Source organism: Physella acuta, unplaced genomic scaffold (assembly GCF_028476545.2).
Source record: "Physella acuta isolate Inbredline_101_S28 unplaced genomic scaffold, ASM2847654v3 ptg000176l, whole genome shotgun sequence".
Classification (NCBI taxonomy): Eukaryota; Metazoa; Mollusca; class Gastropoda; family Physidae; genus Physella; species Physella acuta.
In genome coordinates this window covers 7,496-29,595 of record NW_026731695.1, presented here as the reverse complement: position 1 = coordinate 29,595, position 22,100 = coordinate 7,496, and the positions used below count along the sequence as shown (strand labels likewise).

General features: G+C 34.2%; 1 protein-coding gene across 5 annotated transcripts; it reads left to right on the top strand.

Annotated features, from left to right (window-relative positions):
* Positions 1-71: 71 nt before the first annotated feature.
* LOC131936358 (leucine-rich repeat-containing protein 42) lies at positions 72-21,130 on the top strand. Of its 5 annotated transcripts, none has more exons than XR_009386050.1 (7): positions 72-311; positions 4,506-4,693; positions 6,919-7,034; positions 8,710-8,801; positions 9,679-9,752; positions 10,012-10,103; positions 10,520-10,657. XR_009386050.1 is itself a non-coding variant. In XM_059293301.1 (6 exons), exons 1-6 carry the CDS (start codon positions 72-74, stop codon positions 21,000-21,002), a joined length of 1,170 nt encoding a protein of 389 aa, XP_059149284.1. In that variant the 3' UTR covers positions 21,003-21,130. The 5 variants fall into 5 exon arrangements, 1 of the variants encoding a protein (XP_059149284.1); XR_009386049.1 differs by having other exon boundaries at positions 9,679-9,753; positions 10,000-10,103; XR_009386051.1 differs by lacking the exons at positions 9,679-9,752; positions 10,012-10,103 and adding an exon at positions 20,647-20,781 and having other exon boundaries at positions 10,605-10,697.
* The last annotated feature ends 970 nt before the right edge of the window (positions 21,131-22,100 follow it).

Genomic DNA, 22,100 nt, shown 5'->3' with positions numbered 1-22,100 from the left:
ATAAAAAGGAGTTAGTCAAGTAAAGTGTCGTGGTCTGCTAAAGCCTAAATCTAATCAAATGGGTACAACAAATGTTAATAATTGTTAGTCTTGGATCTAGATCTAGAAATCTAGACTATATATTATATAATAAAAATATGCCGTGTTCTTTGTACAATATATGTTTAGAATATGTCGGCTCCAGAATAAAATTTATCGATTCTCTCAGTGGGTTTCCAGAGCTTATTGGCAAGCAAATTTTCTTGAAAGCTCTCTCTTCTAACCAGTTTTCACGATTAAAACTATCTAATCAGAGTAGGAACAATCTGAAGGTAATTTACTTTATTTTTAGAAGCCCTTAGAATTAGGTCTAGATCTAGTCTATATATATAGGCCTAATCAAATTATTTTTTCAGTTACTTGAGTTACTCATGGAAGGGTTATTTTTGTTACATTTTTTTGTGACGTAATTGTTGGCAAATCAGCAAAAAAAAAAAAAAAAAAAACTGTCCGTAGATTTTTGCTAGGCTAAGAGAAAAAACACAAAAGTGTGATGGAAACTGTGAATTATAGCTGATGAAAATGGACATCCTATTTCACCTGATATTTATTCTATGTGATAATGTGAATTTTTAATGGTAATTGATAGTTGAACAACCAACTAAACTGATGCTTAATTAGTATTATTTATTTAAAAATTACTAGATCTAGATTTATTATTCTAGTGTATAGATTTAGAGTGCATCATTGATCATTTATGACCTACATAGCCTATAGCACAGTGGTTCCCAAACTTTTTCGAGTGGCGACCCCCTTTTATAAAAAGTGACTGACCCATAGAATTAAAAAGCAGAAATTAGTATGGAAATTAACAAGCACTAAAATAAGATTTTCTAGTAGACTTTCAATATGAACTAACCTAGATATCTGTTTTAATACCATGAGTAAAATTGCATGCTATTTACTAAACATTTGTTAAAACCAACCTATGTCATTATCAACATTCAATTTATTTCTTAGTTTTGTTTTTAATCGGAGAATAGTGTTGAAATATATTCTCAAAAAGTCAATCGATTTTACGTTTGGGTATGAATGGCGAATACTACACCAAAATTGTGTGTGCAGTTTTTCATCTTACGTGAAATCATTCTGCAAATCAAAGAATTCATTTTGTAATTCATCCAGAATGCTGGCAATATCAAAGGAGAAATAGCTCAGAGAAATAGCGCTGCAGTTCGTTATCAAAAGATTCAAGATGCCCAGAAATTGCTTCTTTCAAAATTTTAATTATCTCACAATCAGATTCATCTACCACACTGCAGGGTTTCTCAAATTTACAATATTTCCAAGATTTTTTTCTTCGCAAATTTTGCAGCTTCGATAAAAATGCCCAGAGATTATCATGGAAAGTAATAATATTAGTTCATTTTCCCTGAAGCTTCAGGTAGTTTGGTCTATAGAATAAATAAAAGGCAGTATTAAAAATACCTACAACATTTGCACTTGATCGATCTCCGCTAATTATGTAATTATTTTTTTTCCCAACACCAAAACAAAGTAATAAAAAGTAAATTCTGTTCCGCCCGATGGTTTTTTAAAGGGAAGTAACTGTGGGACGTAATCAAGGGACGTAATGAGGCTAAATGTAAATAATTTTCAGACACAATTAGAAATTTTATAAACGTTGATACATTTTTTAAAAAAATGTATGTAATGTTCATATTGAAAATTATTATTTTAAGTACACAAAATGAAAATTATTTTAAAACACTTTCAATATTAATTTTTAAACTAATAAATTTAGACTTTAAAAATCTAACTTTTGAATCCATCGAAGTATCGTATTTTCTTATATTCCTTTGTAATCCATGACAAACATAATTACATACATACAGAATTTTCAACTTTATATATTAGATTTTTAATCCATTTTAATTACTTAAACTTTTTAAAATAGAATAGAATCTCGTAAAAAAGAGAATTACACACCAATTAAGCGGCAGATTAAATGTGCATAATAGTGCAGGATATTATTAGTACTTTATAAATTCACATGCGTTTTTTTTTTTTTGAGAATTCGGAAATAGCCCCAGACTACACTACCGCAGAGGCGCCATAGTGCTTACAAGGGAACCTTGGGCGTTTCGCGTCATGAAATCTATGGGGGCCTGTGGTTGGGCCTGTTGAAGTTTTAACACTGAATATAGTAGTACCCCTTACCGCTATGCAGTACGCACAATTAACGGATAACAAGTGCTTACATAGCCGCTCTGGAACTATGTGTGCCAAATAGTGTATTGACGAAAGTTGCACCCTCCCGGACGCCGCTCATATCAAACTTTAATTACTTTGTTAACAGAAGCCTTCCCTGGAGTATTCTCATCAACTTAAAGTTTTATAGCACTCAGATGAAAGGTGTTGAACTGCATCTGACTTTCATTTTTTTTTAATATACCGTACGAGCTGACCCGCGATGTAGCATACGCCGCTATCTAGTTGTTTGTTTTTTTCTACTTATCAGCAATTCATAATTTGTGAATTCGACACTACCCCACCCCCCTGCCTCACCCCACCCCGCCCAGTGAAAGCAGCCGTTTGCAGGCGACAATGAAAATATCAAGCAGAACTTATTATCTCTCCTTGCTTTCAAATCGTTTAAAAAGTAAATTATCTGCCCCTCATAGCCGTCACATTCGAACCGGCTCCACTATTGTAAACATTCGGGGTGAACCACAGCTCACCTGACAGGTGGGGACGAGGGTGGTGGCTAAGCTGCGTGGTGTTTTCTTTGGTCTCCATGAAGAGAATTACAGATATAGAGAAGAATCACACCCTCCCGAAATTTAAAAAAGATAGTTTTATGGAAACCTCCACTGGGGTGTTCTAATCAACTCCCCAAAGTTTCATAGCACCCGGATGAACGGTGTCAGACCGCATTCCACTTTTATTTTTTATAAACCATATATAAAGAAAAATTGCACCCTCCCGGTGAGACGCCCTTGCAAAATTAAAAGAGATTTATTTGCAGAAACCTCCCCTGGAGTGTTCTAATCAACAGTCACACATACATTGCATTTGATATAGATAGATAGATAGACAGACAGATAGATAGATAGAAAGATAGACAGACAGATAGAGTAGAGTTTGTTTATATAATGACTTAAATTATTTTTTTTTATAGTTGCCACAATTTTTACTCTTTAGCATAACAATATTTTTTTATAGTTGCCACAATTTTTACTCTTTAGCATAACGTGAAGAAAATATTGAATACACGCACATTACTAAAATATATTAAACGGATCAATGTCAAGTAATACTTTTGCTTAGATTCTTGAAAAAGTGGATACATTTTAATAACAGTAGTGGAGAAAAATCTCATTAATTAAAATCTTTAACTAGTTATGCCAGGGGAGGTAATTTAAAAATGATAAATTCAACTCTCAATAATTTAAGTTATAATAGAAAAATGTTAACATTATATTATTTTATAATTAGTCTATGATCTCTCAAAATTACTATTTTTTGTTTTGTTTTCGGTCTTATTAAAACGGAAGGTGAAATTAGACTTTTAAAGAATGCTGGAAAGGCTCTCTCTGGGCGCGGACACCTAGGAAAGCATTTTGTTCAGCGGTGATTCTAATTACATTTTCAATGTGTTTTCTTAGAACCATTAAAGTATACACCACTTGCCGTAAATGTGCTTGCATCGCATTGTCTTATTGTAAGTTGTGGAGTAGGATCTATTTATGTGACTTAAATTTTTAACTGTTGGCGAAGTTTTACTCCTTTTCATACCTTTTTTTTTCGGTGAAAACGAATGTGAGAAATGCGGTCACTAGATGCGGACGCCCATAAAAGCGTGTTGTTCGGCTGGGCGTGAGAGCATGTGTATACACGGTAGTTTGTTTTATAAAGCCATTTGATAAAGCGATTACGTTTGTCTTTTATTTTGATTTGTTTGTGATTTGGTTGCATTTGTTTGTATTTGTGTTTCCGCTTGTGTTCTGTATTTATGTTTGCGTGTTGCGTTGTGTTTGTGTTTGCATTTTCTTTTGTGTTTAAATTGTGTTTGTGATATTGTTTGAGTTTGCATTTGTGTTGGGTTTGTGTTTTCTTTTGTGATTGCTTATGTCGTTTGCATTGGGTTTTTGTTTTTGTTTGTTTTCCTTTGTATTTGTGTTTGGGTTTTTTTTTCTGTTTTGCTTTTTAAAAAAATTCACTGTGGCGAAGCACCAGTATGCAGCTTTTTATATATGCTCAAAGATGTGTTGGAAGTTAAATCTGTCATTTTAATTTCCCCCAATTTAAGGCTTTTAAAAATAATTTTTAATGGTGTGTTGTTTGCCTATTTACTAATTTAACAAGTAATAATAAGAAAAAAATATTGCTTTCCTGTCTTATTTAGCTTGGGTAACATTTTTTGTGTTAGTTTACAAACAAATAAAAAGTAGAGTTTAAAAGTATATATCAGTAAAAACACATTATGTAATTTAGTTGTGAGTAATGTTTTAATTTATCCTCAGGTCTTCATAGAAGCTTATGGTAGTTCAAGAATCCTGCACAGCTTTTCTTTACAAAACAGTCAGATATTTCTGAATGATATTATTGATGACTGTTGGTGGCTTTTTAAAGTTGTGACTCATTTAGATTTATCATCTTGTGGTTTAGGAGATGACCACACTATACTTCCATTGCTGATAGGAGCACTTAAGTTAGTATCAAATCTTTTGTTTCTAATTTGGATGTATGAAATATAAACTGGTCTGGGACAAGTAGAACTGAATGCAAATTATAAAAACAGGGAGTGATCTCCCCTAAACTGTCTCGAACATTCTAATATATCGCACTACAGGGGATGTCAACTCGGGATATAGACAATATTTTAAATACATTTTTAATTGCTTAGACTTTTAAAAATTGAATAGAATCTCGTAGAAAAAAAGATTTTCGCACCAAGTGAACTCCAAGCAATCTGTGTATAATAATACGCAATATTATTAGTACTTTATAAATTCACATGCGTTTTTTTTAGAAATCGGAAATAGCGTAAATTACTACTTCCGGTAAAGAGAAATTACTCAAAATTTGATAGAAGGCAGAAAAGTAGATCTTTTACTTGAAAATGTGAAATTTCGTTCATCTATACCCGAAACAGTACTCAATTTATAGCTGAAAAGATATTATACTTATATATGAAATTTCATCAACCTAGCTGTAACGGTAGGCCTACTCAAGTTATCGTGTTTACAGACACACACACACACACAGACATATGGACAAAATTGCAAAACTATGTTTTTTCCGACTCAAGGAGGTGAAAAACGTCGAGATTTGCAAAAATCGATTTATTTTGTTGGCACGATTACAATACTTTCTCTATACTTTGTATACGAGAAAGTAAAAAAAGAACAAGGAAAAATGTGTGAATAATAAAAGCTTTTATAATAAATAATGAATTTAACAAAAGTTTTCTGCAGCAATAACTTTACCATACATTTTTTCCATATGGAAATTGTGTTTCTGCTGCATCATAAAAGCCCAAACTCCTAATGAACAGCATTCAGTGAAATACCTTTTCTTACACCTTAACTCCTACCAAGTCCCACACATTTAGAATGTCTAAACATATCATTAAAATGATGAATATTTACCTCAAAATTGCTATAATTACAATACTAAAGTGAAATTGATTTAATAAGGAAACTAATTATAAGCTAATAAAATACCATCTCATTTAATTAATTTCTGGTCCCTGGCTGTCTATTTTAGTGTCATAATTGCAGTCAAACTCCTGAAGACTACCTCCAGGTCAGTCTTGGGTGGCTCCCCTGGGGTTTCCACTTAAGCGCCTGATGTGTCACTGTGTTTGATTTTGTCATAAATACCCCACCCAGCACCTTGTCTGCAATGTCAGGGACTCCTGCTTTGTCCTTCTCCACTGTTCTATGTTAGGCACTTTTTCCCTTGTCTGAGCAAGTCTCTGCTCTATATAACAATTCTGCCTTGACATCACACCCCCACTAACTTTGTTAGGGCAGGGGTCGGCAACCTGCGGCTCTTTTGATGTCAAGATGCGGCTCTCCAGCTCCTTGCACACATATTAATAGTTATATTATTTTATTTTCAAACTTCGTAACAAAAATTATACTGTAAAAAAAAAACACATTTAAACAGAAGAAAAATAAACTCGTCAGAGAACAGTGCGAATAGGTGCACTAGAAAGTATACGGACAGCCGATTGGGCACCAGGCCCAGCCCAACATCCGTGTTGTGACCAGTCCCGTGGCTGCTATTCCATGCCTGCCACTGCCCAAGTGCGACTTTTTCGAATATCATTAAATTGGGAATTTTATTTTATTCAGAATAGCATTTCCCTATCTGTCAATAATCATTAATTTGACCTGAGTGACGTAGTTTTTTTTAGTTATTAGCTTCCTAAGGTCGAGCCGGGCAATGGACGGTGGGATACGAAACCTCCTGAGCCGGTGATCTTCGTAAAGTGGGGAAAAAAGTTTTTATATGAATAAATATTATTTCATATTTAAAGCTATTTATTTTTAATTAACAAATCAAATATCTTTACCTAATCCTAATCAAATAATCAAATATTGAAATTAAAAAATGTTAGTGGCTCTTTAAAAACTGGGAAATTTTGAAAATTGTAACTTTTGGCTCTTCCGTCTCAAAAGGTTGCCGACCCCTGGGTTAGGGTTATCTACACAAGGTTTTCCTACAGCACAACCTGGGGCTTCTGGGCATCAGTATGGCCAAAGCTGTACTCCAATATCTAAGATCCAAGAAGTGTAGTGCTGAATTTGTTTATATTAACACTAGTTTTAATCAACAACCAAAATATTTTAGATATCTTATGATCTTTTTGTTGTTGATTTTTTTTTTATAGTCTTAGCATATTAGAATTTTGTTTAAATATTTCAGATTACAGACTCTAATTCTTAGAAATAACTCACTTAGTGATGAAGGTGTCAGAAGGCTGACCATAAACCCTAGGCTTTTTTTGAAACAACCTCCACTCAAATATTTAGACCTGTCTGGTGAGTAACACTTCATAACCTAAGCGACTACTTTGATAATTAAATTAATGTAATTATTCTTTCTCTTCTTCGTTGTTCCTAATATTATTTATTTATCAGAGGAATCAAACAACCAACACCAACAATGGTCTCTAAATTAGCATGCTTTCCATACAATTTTTGAGTAGGGTTTATTGGGATCAGAGTCTAGATCAGGGGTCTCCAAACTTTTCAATCCGAAGGCCGCATTAACTATAAAATTTCAGTTAGGAGGCCAGTTTCTTCCAGGCATGTCTTTGATTTTTCTGGGCATAGTTACTCAGCCATCACCAACAAACGTTTTTTTCCGTGGACAAAATGTTCTCAGCGGGCCGTAGTTTGGAGACCCCTGGTCTAGATCGTATTTTATCGTATAAGTTGTTCACTTGGGAGTAATGTGTGGTCTAGCTATTGTTTTTGTTAAGGGGGGTAGGCTCCGGAAAAAAACGGAAAAAAACTTTGTAATTAATAAGCCTTTTCTATTTACTTGTGTATGTATAAGTTAGGGTACTTAATGGAAAACATTTGCATGTACCAGGGACTCTTCTGAAAATATGTTTGCCATGGCAACAACTGCCATCTTGGAGAAAACTCCCTATTGTGGAGTCCTAAAGTTTCATAAAGTAACATATAAACCGCATATATAATCATTGATCCTTCTTGCACTAAAACTAATAGAGTCAGCTGGCTAGTTTTTTAACCGAAAAACCACTAGAAATTTTTTTTTTCAATTTTTCAAAGTTTTTTTTATATTAAAAAACCATTATATTTAGCATTTATTTCACTGAAATTTCACCATACCAAATTTTGAAAAAATATATTTCTAGAGTGTTTTCAGCTACAAAAACTAGCTACCGGACTCTATAAATGTTAGTAGAAGAAGAATCAATTGTTTCAAATCAAATTGTTTCCGGGTGCTATTTGGCGCTCTGGATTATTCTGTGAGTTTAATGGCGCCTATTTTAGTTGTAGCCAGGGGCCATTCGCGGCGCCTCTGCGTTAGTGTAATCAGGGGCTCCCGAGAGCGCCACTCTACGTCCCTGACACATGTGCGGTCACCGAAGTGTGTTCTACTAAATTATTTTGGTGAGTCATTAACGTAAGGTTTTCATGCGGTAGTGTTGGTATTGTAGGTTAACCTGTGTCCCTATATTTATGATCCAAGCATAGGCATTGTTTACATTTAAATAACTCAGTTTTAGAAAACAAGGTCACGCGTCTTAGAACATAGGATTGGTAACGCATTGATGAAACCCTTCTTATATATTTCATTAGACTTTCTTATATCCCTGCGGCAAAGCGCGGGGACGGGTACGCTAGTATATATATTTATATATATATATATATATATATATATATATATATATATATATATATATATATATATATATATATATATATATATATAAACATACCTCTGCACGCCACTGCCTTAAGAGAGAGAGTATGTCGTCACACTTTCTGAAACCGACCTTCCCGAGCGTGACGTCATTTATGGACGACGCCAAAATAAAATTTATAGGGCTCCGCCTCTTTGGTAAGCCAATGAGTGCAGAGGATAACACTTTTAACATAATTGACGATTTTTTTGTGAACGTCATAAATGTATGACCCCTAAATATGATCAATTATTGTATTTTATTTGTTTTGTTTTCAGAAAACTTTCAACTGACTGAAAAGATTTTTGACTTTCTAAATTTTATTAATTTAGAATTGTTAAATTTATCAGGCACAAATATACATATAACTGTGAGTTTCTTTTTTATGTTCTGTCCTTCTGCAGTGTGTATCTTCTATATATATAATAATATAATTCTGGATAACCTAGAAAACACCAAGCTGTAAGCGCGCCTTGCAGCCCCCTCTCTTCCTCTCTAGGCGTATCCCTACCACCCCCACATGGTCTAATTTTAATATTTAGCGGCCTCACTCGCGATGGACTTTTATTTATTTTCGACAAAATTTTGACAGTAACGGCATGTTTTATTGTAGGAGAAAGAGGACTCGGGATGATGTCTATAGAATAAAGATAACCCAACCGCAGCTACAGTATTCTTTTTACAAAACAACCATCATGTCAAAAATGCAAGAAAATTATTTTTTCTTAACTATAAAAAAATGGATTATGGTCGGCCGTGGGCCCCCTAAACGGCCTGGACACAACCTTCCCCACCTCCCCCGCATTGCGGGGTCTGGCTGCACTGTAGTTCCGCCCCTGACTGATCTAGTTCCTAAGGTCTAAAACAATCAAAATGATAATCTTTTAAAACGCAGTAATTAGCTGTTAGTACAGACAAGATATAGTTTTAATGTATGTTTAGGGTAAGATTTAAAAAAAAGAAAGTTAACACATACTTGCGTCATGATTTGAACTTACAGTAAATTTTATGATAATATATTTACTTTGAGAAAAATATGTTGTAAAATATAGCACACATAACTATATTAGATAATAAAATATTTTTTAACGTAAAGATTTTTTATTAAAAAGTAAATATTGTCATTATTTCATCTACTTTTGTTCGCAGTATTACATTAGTGAAAAACAGATTTATTTACAAGTCTTAGTAAATCATGTTGCATGGTGTTGTCAGTTTTGTATTATGTATTTGTTTTCTATAATTAGCAAACTGTGAATGCAAATTCTGCAGACGTTTAAGAGGATATTATTGTTGGAATATTAGCATGGATTGATAAAAGGCAATCTTTTATTTATTTTATTCACTGAACGTACTGTTTACTAATTATAATTTTTAATCAACTATTCCGCACTATCATGTTCATTAGGTGCGCAATGGATTTAGTCATGAAACTATTTAAATTTTTTGAAATTTAAAGTACTGAAAATAAAATGCTTGAATTGATAAGTGCAGATATTTTAAATACTGTCTTTTGTTTATTTTATACACTGAACGCGCTGTTTACTAATTATTATTCTATCTTTCGGTTTGCGGACAAGCTGGGGTTTTTATAGTCGTTCACTGAATCAGGCGCGTCCGCCAGTACTCGGACATGGTGCGATTTGGCGCCACGGGCTAGATTGTGAGCACTGTGCGTTTATTTTTGCATTTAAGTTGTGTTTATGTTATGAGTGTTGTCTTTTGTGTTTGTATGTTGCATTTGTGTTTTTGTTTGTGTTTGCATTTTGTTTGTTTGCATTGTATTTGTGTTTTCTTTTGTGTTGTGTTTGTGTTTTATTTTGTGTATCTGTTTTATTTTGTGATAGTGTTGTGTTGTGTTTGTTTGTGTTTTTTTTTTGTTCTGTTCCCAAGTTAGTACATTTAAAAAAGATTTACTGTGGCGGAGCACGGGTATGTAGCTAGTATATATATGTGTATGTATATATATATGTATGTATATGTGTATATATATATATATATATATATATATATATATATATATATATATATATATATATATATAAACATATATATATATATAATATGTGATGTCTATACGTTTTACAGGGAAATGTACTTAATAACAGATGGTCAATATGCAAACAAACAGGTGTGTGCAAGTGCATTTCAGAAAAATTTACTATAAATACAGGAGGCTGGGCAGCGCAAACTGTAGAAAACTGGAAAACTGAATATTTAATCAACTGCTACAATCTACACTTACCAAAAAGTGCATCAAAATTTTGTAAGTACCTGCTAAATAACTCTACGGTTAAAAATTTAGTAAATTATTTACTTTAATTTTTTTTTTCTCACGAGCAGGATTGCGCGGGTCTATACTGCGGTATGACTTATGTAGGCTGTTGCGTCCGGGTTTGGTCCAACTCAGAAAAAGATTCGTGGTTATCAATAATGATAGTTTTGCTGTTTGTGTATCTATGTATCTATCTGTCAAGAACGCTATTGAGGAAACATAAGCAGAGTAAAAACATGCATAGGTAATTCGAAAAACGAAATGTGATGTCACATCGAGCATATAGTAGAAAATCTATACTATAATAATAGTTTCGCTGTTTGTGTATCTATCTATCTATCTGAAAAACGAAACATGACGTCACATGGAGTATGTAGTAGGAAATAGTCTAAAGCCGGCTATAGAGAAAACACAAGCAGAATAAAAACTTTCATAGTACAACGAAACGTTACTTCACATGGAGCATATAGTAGGAAATAGTCTAAAGCCGGGGGAGTGCACACAATAATATGACGTCATTGAATTTCGAGTAAACATTGAATAAAAGCCAATTTTGTGTAATCTTAAAAGTGGCTAATCTTAGAAGCGGTTTGCGTGCAGAGTTTCTTTCATGCAATTTTTCGGGTAGGGGCTAAGCCCCACCTCCGCGTAAGAATGAATCTTATAAGCGTTTTGCGAGTAGAGTTTCTTTCATGTAATTTTTCGGGTAGTGGCTAAGCGCGACACCAGTATTTCTTTCAGGGTTTTTTCCTTCTCGGAGGGGGGAACTTTTTCTAATCTAAAAAGTGTTTTGCATGCAGTTTCTTTCATGCATCTCTTCCGGTAGGGGCGAAGCCCCGCCCAGGTTCTTCCTTTAGTTTGTATGATCTACAAATGCGACCAGTGTTTCTTTCAGACTTTTTCCTCCCCTTAGAGAGAGCTGGGGTACTTGAAATTTTCGGGGGCAGGGGAGGAATTTTCTGGGAGGGGGCGGACACTGGAAAAAGTATATAATTATATTTTGTTGAATGGAACGGTAGACGTTTTCCAAGTAGAGTTGCCTGAAAGAAACTCTAAATGCGACTTTTGTCATGAATGAGATTAGGTGCATGGTTTAGGGATATGCCTATGACTATATTTTGTATAAATGCGCGATAACTACGTGTAGATCAAGCTTAAACCCTATTAAAATGTCGATTCTTGATAAAAATCCGCTTTTAATGTCATTTTTCGTTTACAGTTCAATTAGAGGTAAAGGTGGTTGCGTTTTTGTTTTGTTTTTGTGTTTAAAGAAAAGAGACAACACTATCAACCTAGCGCCCGTTTTATCCTTCCTCAACGGGCCATTTATCTCGTAGTCTAAAGCCGGAGAGTGCACACAGTAATATGACGTCATTGATTCTCCAGTAAACAATGAATTAAAAAGCCAATTTTGTCTAATCTTAAAAGTGGTTTGCTTGCAGAGTTTCTTTCATGCATCTCTTCGGGTAGGGGCGAAGACCCCCCCCCCCTCAAAAGAAATGACGTCATTGATACTATATAATAAAAACACTTACATTACGGCCTAATTAATGTGTCTAATCTTAAAAGTGTTTTGCGTGAAGAGTTTATTTCACGCATCTCTTTAGGTAGTGGCAAATCCCCCCCCCCCCCAAAAAAAAAAAACCTAATATAATTTATATGGAAAATAAATGCTTTTACCAGAGTCGGCCTTCCCCGACCCGTCGAAATTTATTTGCCCCTGCAAAAATTCAAGTGCCCCACCCCCGGAAAAAAAGCCTGAAACGAACACTGTCTGCATGAGTGAAATGTATCGGCCAAAAGTAGGAAACAGGTCTATATTATAGAAGTAGGCTCTACCTTTAGTTTGTATGATCTACAAATGCGACCAGTGTTTCTTTCAGAGTTATTCCTCCCCGTAGAGGGGGGGGGGTACTTTAATTTTCGAGGGTGAGAGTGGACTAAATTTTTGGAAGGGGGCAAACACTGGTAAAATATGTTTTCTATAAAAAATTATATTTCGTTGAGTGGGATGGTAAACGTGCTTTAGGGTGTGATTGTGTGGAGGGGGGGGGGTGCGCGGGGCAGAGCCCCCGCCCCCCCCCCCCCCCCTAAATGCGAGGGTGCAAGGTTTAGGGGTATGACTTCGACTATATTTAGCATCAATATGCAGTAACTATGCGTAGATCAAGCTCAATTCCGTTTAAAATGCCGATTCTGGTCAGAAATCCGTTTACAATGACATTTTTCGTTTCCGGTTAAAATTAAATTTGAGGTGGTGATTTTGTTTTTATTTTAGATTTAGAGGAAAAGACATCATCCTAGTGCCCGTTGTTTCTCCCCCTCAACGGGTCATTTATCTGGTCTATAATAATAGTTTCGCTGTATGTCTATGTATCTGTGTATCTATCTATCTATCTGTCAAGAACGCTATAGAGAAAATACAAGCAGAGTAAAAACATGCATAGTAATTCGAAAAACGAAACGTGACGTCACATGGAGCATATAGTCGAAAATAGTCTACAGCCGGAGAGCGCACATAGTAATATGACATTGAATTAAAAAGCCAATTTTTGTCTCATCTTAAAAGTGGTTTGCGTGTGGTTTCTTTCATGCAATTCTTCGGGTAAGGGGCAAAGGTCCCCCCTTCTATACAGACACCCCCCCCCCCTCAAAGAAATGACGTCATTGATACTCCATAATAAAAATACTGACATTACGGCCTAAATTTGTGTCTAATGTTTTAAGTGTTTTGCATGAAGAGTTTCTCTACGGGCAAAGCCATTTTACTCCCCACCCCTACCCCCCACTGTAGAACATCTAAGAACATCTATCCCCCCCCTACCCCAAAGGTAGAACGTCTAATCCCCCCAATCCCCCAAGCAAAAAAAAGAAAGAAAGGCGTAATATAATTTATATAGAAGATATATACTTTTACCAGTGTCGTACACCCCTGACCCGTCGAAATTTATTCGCCCCTGCAAAAATTCAAGTGCCCTGACCCCGCAAAAAAGCCTGAGAGAACACTGCGTGAGTCAAAGTTATCAGTCGAAAGTAGGAAACAGGTCTATATTTTTAGAAGTAGGCTCTACCTTTAGTTTGTATGATAAAAATATGTTTTCCATAAAAAGTATTTTTCGTTCAATGGTACGGTGAACATGCTTTAGGGTGGGGGGGGTGCATGGGGTGGAGCCCCCTCCCCCCCCCCCCCTAAATGCGACCTATGTCGTGTTTGAGATTAGGTGCAAGGTTTAGGGGTACGACTTAGACTATGTTTAGTATCAATGTGCATTAACTACGCATAGATCAAGCTTAATTCTGGTTATAATGCCGATTCTGGTGAGAAATCCGATTTCACTGACATTTTTCTTTTCCGGTTAAAATTAAAGTTGAGATGGTGATTTTTTTTTTAGTTTCGATTTAGAGGAAAAGACAACACTATCATCCTAGCGCCCGTTGTATCTCTCCCTCAACGGGCCATTTATCTCGTATTCAATACTTTTATTTGGACTCAATTCTTCACGTAACAGAGTAGCTATCGCCCTAACCTCTACCAACTAACCCCTTACAACCATTCACTCCAGCTTTTATACCGCATTCGACCTTGGGATAACAATACATTAACACACCGGGGTTAACGATACTCGAGGGTAAACTCAACTCACATATGCACACTCCCCTAATTCTAGATTATTCTAGCCTATTTCTATCTAACCTCCAACTGACCCATAACATAGACTTAAGTATTTGTTGTGTGAATGTGGTTCGAATTTTTAAATTTATAGTATTTAAGTAAGATCGCCCAGGGACACTGTTGTGTTGACCTCTCGATTTTATCCACCATTAATCTTACCTGACATTGCATGCAAAATCATTTTTCAAAAATATGTGGAAGGTGCGTGGGTGAGGCTTTGGACGGAACTTGTCGATGTAATTTTGTTGGGTATCTAGCTATTATTGGTACTAAAAGCGCGGGATAAAAATCTGCTAAATGAACTTCATTTATAAACTACATATATAAACGGTCAAGTTAATCTGTAGACATGTTTACATACATATATATATCATCTATATACCTATTCCAGCGTGGTCCTCTGTATGATTATATCATTTCACTTTACTGCCCCAGTTTTTCCACTGTTTTTCAGATACATATCCTCACAAAATAAATCCAGATACATATCCTCACAAAATAAATCCAGATACATATCCTCACAAAATAAATCCAGATACATATCCTCACAAAATAAATCCAGATACATATCTGTGATGGGGAGGTGTTATATATAATCTCTATATATATTCTGATCTGGTCTACTACTATTCATACGGCAACTATTATACTTGTGAGGAGGACAGGAATCACTCTTATGTTCCGCAGACACTAATTAACAATGTCAACAACTTCTTTTATGAAATAACATGAACTTTATTAACACACACTTATAGATCATTTGCACAATATCAAAGAATATGTCCGTCTTCTACTATATCTAACCCCCAACAAACTTCACTGCTGCGTCTTACGTCGTCATCGGTACTTTGTCGCGTCATGCTCAGTCGTCATCGGTACATTGTCGCGTCATGCTCACGTCACACTCGCCCACAAATATTTTACAATACTCTCGCACCAAATCATCTACCATCAAGTTCGCACCGTCCTTCGTAACCTCTACCAGTCCATTCCAATTCTATATATCTCCGCTATGACATCTCCCCCCCCCCCACAATTAAAAAACTAATTCTATTAGTTGTTTTTTTTTTCTGCCTTCTTAGTCAATCATCGTACAAATACAGAGCCATAGCGTCATTACATGGATATTTCAAAACAAAAATTCCAGCATTTAAAATTTTACAAACAATAATAATTTCATGCTGTATCCTGATCTGTCAGAAGAAAACTTTATCATCTGTATTGACAGTTCTACAAAATGTAAACCACTCAATGAATCTTTATCATCTGCATAAACAGTTCCACAAAATGTAAACCACTCAATTAATCTTTATCATCTGCATAAACAGTTCCACAAAATGTAAACCACTCAATTAATCTTTATCATTTGGATAAACAGTTCCACAAAATGTAAACCACTCTATGAATCTTTATCATCTGCATAAACAGTTCCACAAAATGTAAACCACTCAATTAATCTTTATCATCTGCATAAACAGTTCCACAAAATGTAAACCACTCGATGAATCTTCATCATCTGTAAAGACAATTTCCCTTGTTATATCTGACGTCAAAATGTTCCCCTCGATCTTTATAAATACACAAAAACTTAACAACACTGTAACTGAAAAACAAGTAATTATAAGCTGATTTTGCCATTACGGCTTGGTCGAAAAATTGACCGCGACCGTGCGTAAGGCTTCTGTTATCTGGTTATGATGACCCTTCTTGCCTTTACGACTTGGTCGAAAAATTGACCGCGACCGTGCGTAAGGCTTCTTTTATCTGGTTATGATGACCCTTCTTGCCTTTACGACTTGGTCGAAAAATTGACCGCGACCGTGCGTAAGGCTTCTGTTATCTGGTTACGATGACCCTTCTCAAATTGACTTGGTTCCTCTCGGTGTGTTACTTGGCGTGTTCCTGCGGACGTGTCCTCGACGATGCACATTATATATCTTCACGTTCATGAGTTCCTGTAGATGTGTTGTCGCTCGTCCTATATATAGGAACTGTGGTTTCCGTTGCAGATGCAATGGTCGTTTGACCGCTGAATTCATTTACGCTGGGCATCAGGGCGTAGCATTCACGAAGATGACGTCTGATTCTGAGAAAATATGAGCGGACATGTCTTTCTATACATATGCCAGTAAAGCGTTTTTGTGCCCGTCGTACCAATAACCTTACTCTTTTAAAGAAAAACCCACCCAATTTTGATATTTTGGTCGCGTCATGCTCACGTCACACTCGGGCCACAAATATTTTACTATACTCTCGCACCAAATCGTCTACCGTTTAGTTCGCACCGTCCTTTGTAACCTCTACCAGTCCAATTCTATATATCTACGCTATGACAATATATTATCCTCATAAATAAATCCAGATACATATCCTTACAAAATAAATCCAGATACATATCCTCACAAAATAAATCCAGAATTTAAACAATCCTGTAACTATAAAGGAAATAGACAACAAAGGGGGCGTCCTTAAATGATGTTACACGCCTATGGAAAAGGGAGGGGTTGTTCGTAATTTAGAGACAATGTGTGATTAAGGGGAGGGGAAGCTCAGATATAGTGAAGTCACATTTTTTGCATTTAAAAATAATGCTAGAAACTGAATTTAGTCAATTTTTTTTTGTTTTAAAAATCAGTTTGAGCATATAAAAATTGATTCATATTTCACTGTTATATCAGCCTAACGACAACTATCTACTCTAAAACAAAGAAAATGATGTTACTAAATACGAATAGGAAAATATTAAGTCAAACAAAACATAAAGTTGAAACTCCGGGAAGTACCCAAAAATAATGACGTCATTGATGGTTGAATAAAAAATAGAATTAAGAATTGAATGCTGAAAACGATACACAATAGTAATTGATAATAGAGAAAAAATGAAACGCCTATTTTTAGAAATTAATTTAGAAATTAAAAAAACTAATACCGGAAATGTAATATATAAATATAGTAATAAATAATAAGTAATAAATTTAGTTTGTTGGATAAAAATATAAAAAGCTAATTACTGAAGAATATAGAAGACTACTTGGCATTAATTAGGGACTTATTAGTTTTCTACATCAATTGTGTGCATTTTCACCAATACGAATAACTATACATATATATTTAAATTTAAACATTAAAAAAATTATTATGGTCGGCTGTGGGCCCCTAAATGGCGTGCCTCCCCCCCCCCCCCCTCCCCCCCCCCCCCCCATTGCGGGATCTGACGACACTGTAGTTCCGCCCCTGCGTGGGTGAATACAATGCAGTCTGGCATTAAATTTGACCTAATGGGATGCCTAATTTAAGAAAAAAGATCTTTTACTTGTATGTGAAATTTCTTTCATCTATCTGAAACAGTACTCAAGTTATAGGTTTTTGAAAAATTGAAAGTTCCACTTCCGGTTACCGGAAATCGCTGAACAGTTAATACAGAACTAAAAATTTGATATTATACTTATATATAAAATTTCATCAACCTAGCTGTAATGGTACTCAAGTTATTGTGTTCACAGATAGACACACACACACACACACACATACGGACAAGATTGCAAAACTGTTTTTCAGACTCAGGGAGGTGTAACACCCCCCCCCCCCCCAACTCTGAAGACCTCTGAATATATAGTAAGTGTTAGTAATAAAGTAAGGTTAGGGTTATTAAAGGTTTTATTTCCGGTTAAAAGTCCGGACTTAAGTTAAATTGCCCATTCCTAATAAAGTTAACTATTAACTATTTAAATACATTTCCAATTTTGGTTGGTTGAATTTCCATTTCCAGTTAACTTTCCATTTCCGGTTAAGCGTCATTTCATGTTAAATTTAAGGTTTCAAATAAAGTGTCAGTTTCTGTATAATTTTCAGTTTTTGAATTTCGTATCCGGTTAAAATATTACCGGATAATTTTTTTATTTCCATTTATGTTCCGATTCCAGTTATAGTTCTGTTTCCAACACAATTTCCCGGGCTACTCAGAAAATTAAGTAAATTATTTTATTATAAATTTTTTCCTAAACTATCACTATTAATTGTTACTATTTTATTAAACATTGAATCACAAGATTTCTTTTCATGCAGCAATTAAGCAGAATTGTACTATTCTAGTAGCGTCTACGTTTACAACACGTATTAACAGCTGTATCAAGTTTGTCATTCTAAAAATGACCATTACGATGCATTGCAATTTAAAAAAAACTCTACTGGTAGTACCACTTGGCAAGAGGGGTGTTAAGTTTAAGGCAACTGTATAATGTATTTGCTTACGAATAATTGAATTAGAAAATGTTATACATAAAACTTCACACATAATTACTTTATATATACAGTTTGAATCGTGTGATTAATTTTAAAAAAAAAACCATACAGAAACAAATGCAACTGTTGTGGCACCTCTATTTAAATTTACTTATGAGCAAACGGCGTAGTGGTGGGGAAATTTTGACAAGATCAACAACGTCATCACGATGAAGTAGTAGTATTCTTACAGTTTGGGCGATAGTGATTACGATTACAAATTATATGAAACAGTTACAACCCTCCCTCCCCCATGGACCCCTCTGTAAAAAAAATATTGTCATAATACCACTGCTACTTATTTAAGTCTATTTCTGTAATATATATTTGTGTAATATATATTTGTGTAATGTATATGTATGTTTAAAACAGTCAGCTAAAAACTGACGCTATGTTCACTCTGAGTTGGTTATCTCCTTTCCCCCCCCCCCCCCCCACACACACACACACACACACCTCACCACCACAATTGTGTAGAGCGACATAATGTCACACCTAGGTATACACTGGGTTGGATAATTGACCTAAAGTGACCGGACAGTGGTGAATGAAGTTGAACCCCCACCCAACCCATACCTATCACTATGTCAAAAATGATCTTTAAAAAACACAAAGAAGCAGTAGTTAATTAAAATATATGATCTGAACTAAAAGTCTGATATTTAGTTAAATGTAGGCTGTTATTCCGAGTCTTTTTCTGTTGTATCGAAAAGCGTGGTTATATACCAACTCTGATTTTAAAGCTTCTATTATGCTGTGATACTTCAGCATTTATGATAAAGATATATTAAATTCTGATCATAGACAAAAATATTTTGTAAACACGAATAGTCTTCAACAATTTCATTATATTCTCAAGTAATTATTTATTTGTTTTGACATTTATAATTAAATGTGTAGATATATACATATTTACATTAAGATAGTGATTATTTACCCCATTTCACTTGTCTTAAATAATTTCCCAGCAATTATTATGTAAGAAATTTTTTTTACAAGAATTACAAAACAGATTGTGTTACGTTCATTGTTTTTAGTTGTAGTGTGTGTATATTTTTTTTTGTTTAAATTGATACATTGTGTTTTTTCTTATTTCTTCAGAGTGCTACTTTCAATTTATTTTACATCATAGCGAAGTAATGACATACAGCTAGTAATTATATATATATATATATATATATATATATATATATATTATTTATTTATATATATATATAATACACGTATATAGAACATGTTAAAAATTCTGCGCCTTTTTTGCTCTTTTCGCTCCCCCTACAACGAAAACCTGGATACGCCTCTGATGCTACGTATTAAACAGGCATACTGAAGTCTAGACTAATATCAATTATGTGGTTACAACCAGAAGAAAGTTTTTTTTTTAGTTGTTGTTGATTTTTGCTCCATTTTTTTTTCAAATCGCTATATTCTGGGGGAAAATAATTCCTTATTATTATTCTTTTTAAGTAATTAACTCTCACTATTATGCAATCTCATTTTATTAATAGTTTAATTGCAAACATGAGCAATTAGATCATGAACAGATTACGTAAGTTTAAAGTTGGAAACAAATAGTTGCATCATTTTAATAATGTATTTTAGTTATTAAAATTTTTGGGGTCGTATCAACCTTAGAAATGTGATTTTTTTTGTCAGTTTGGCTAGCGAAATCCTAACATTAGCTCAATTGCCTAAAATAAACTGAAAGTAATTATATAGTACAACTGTTGCATCATTTTATAAATTAGTCGCTAAAACATCTGTATAAAGTCGGGAATTTTCCAAAAAAAAGTCTGGAATTTCATTTTCAAAAAGTAGTACGAACCCTTAATAAGTAAATTGTATGTAGCCTTTTGGTTTATTTAACCCTGTATTTGCATGAATCAATTTTGTAAATTAATTGACTGTATTTTAACTAGGCAGGTTATTAAAATATAGATTGAAATAAAATCAAGTAACTATGCATTTGTTCTCCTTTTTTAACAGATTCCAGACAAGTCTTCTGTGACCCTCAGGTAGAAGTAATAAAACAAGTAGACTTGCTTGTTTTCATTTCCAATATATTTAATTGCTGCCATGTTACACATGCACCTGGTCTAAAATCTAAGTCTTTTTTAATTCACAATTGTCAAAATGCTCATACTTTTTTGAAAGACAACAAAGCTTGCTGCAAATCTGGTGCATACTTGGGTTCTGGTAAATTTTCCATTGATAAGCAAGATAAAACAAAGTCTGTTCAAAATAACACTCTTGAAAATAATTTGAATGATGATGCAGATAACAAACTGCTACTAGCCTTGTATACTAACTCACCACCAAGGAAAAGACAAAAGTATAATTAATGCTATGAGTTTAAAAACAATACTATTTTCTTTAATTGATTTAATAAAGATAGTAATTGGAAAATTTTAATTGAAGTTCAGATTGTATTGTATTACAATTAAAATAATTAAAATGTTTCTTTTTTTTTTTTAAATTATTTACTTTGTTGGTTTTTTTTTTTTTACAATATTATTTCAAGCCAGAAAACTTTCTGTCCTGAAAATTGTGACCATTAAAAAAAAAAAGGGAAATGAGAATGTCTTAAACAATAATTTTTGTCATTGCTCTCAGTGGCGTAGCTACTGTAAAGGTAGCATAAGCAAGGTATCAGGGCACATAGGCGCCCTTTTCCCTCTTTAAAAATTAAAACTTTTTCATTGGAAATTTAATATATTTTTTTGTAGATAATTTTAAAAAGAAAATGAAAGTACAAATTCTTTTCTAGAAATAACTACAAGTTCCAAAAAGGCCCCCAGTCCTTTCTTACTGTATAGACAGTGGCATTCAGTATGGGGAGTGGGGTGAATAGGGCCCAACCGTAATAATAACACTATAGGCGTTGTCGCATTGTCAGGCTAGCCATTAAGAGATTTAATATAAATGACCTTAGACTTTTTTGTGAGATTGTACATGTATTGCTATAAACCTCAACTGACTGGGAAATTACTTGCACCTCTCTGTCTGCCTTCCCTGAAATTCCATTCTACTAAGCATCCATAATAACAACTGAGCCATTTTTTAAAATAACCACGAACAGTGTTTTCACAACAAACTGTCGAACATTTGTCAATTTTTTTTCTACTAATTTTAACTTTAATGACATTTTGTTAGTTGATCTAATATATCTTTGATTAACATGGCAATACTAAAACTAGGGATGTCAAACTAATTTTTTAAAACAGTCCCAGAGCTTTTTTGAAAGTTGCTATGTCAAGAACTCATGATTCTAAGATAGTGGGCACTAAATTTGTTCATATATCTCAAATAGTAAAAAAGTTGTGACGTTTTAAAAAATTGGTTTTTAACTTTTTTTCCAACACCCTAAAAAGTACCATGTTTGAGAGATTATATCTGTAAAAGTATATGTCACAAACAAAATCTTTTGAACTCAACACATA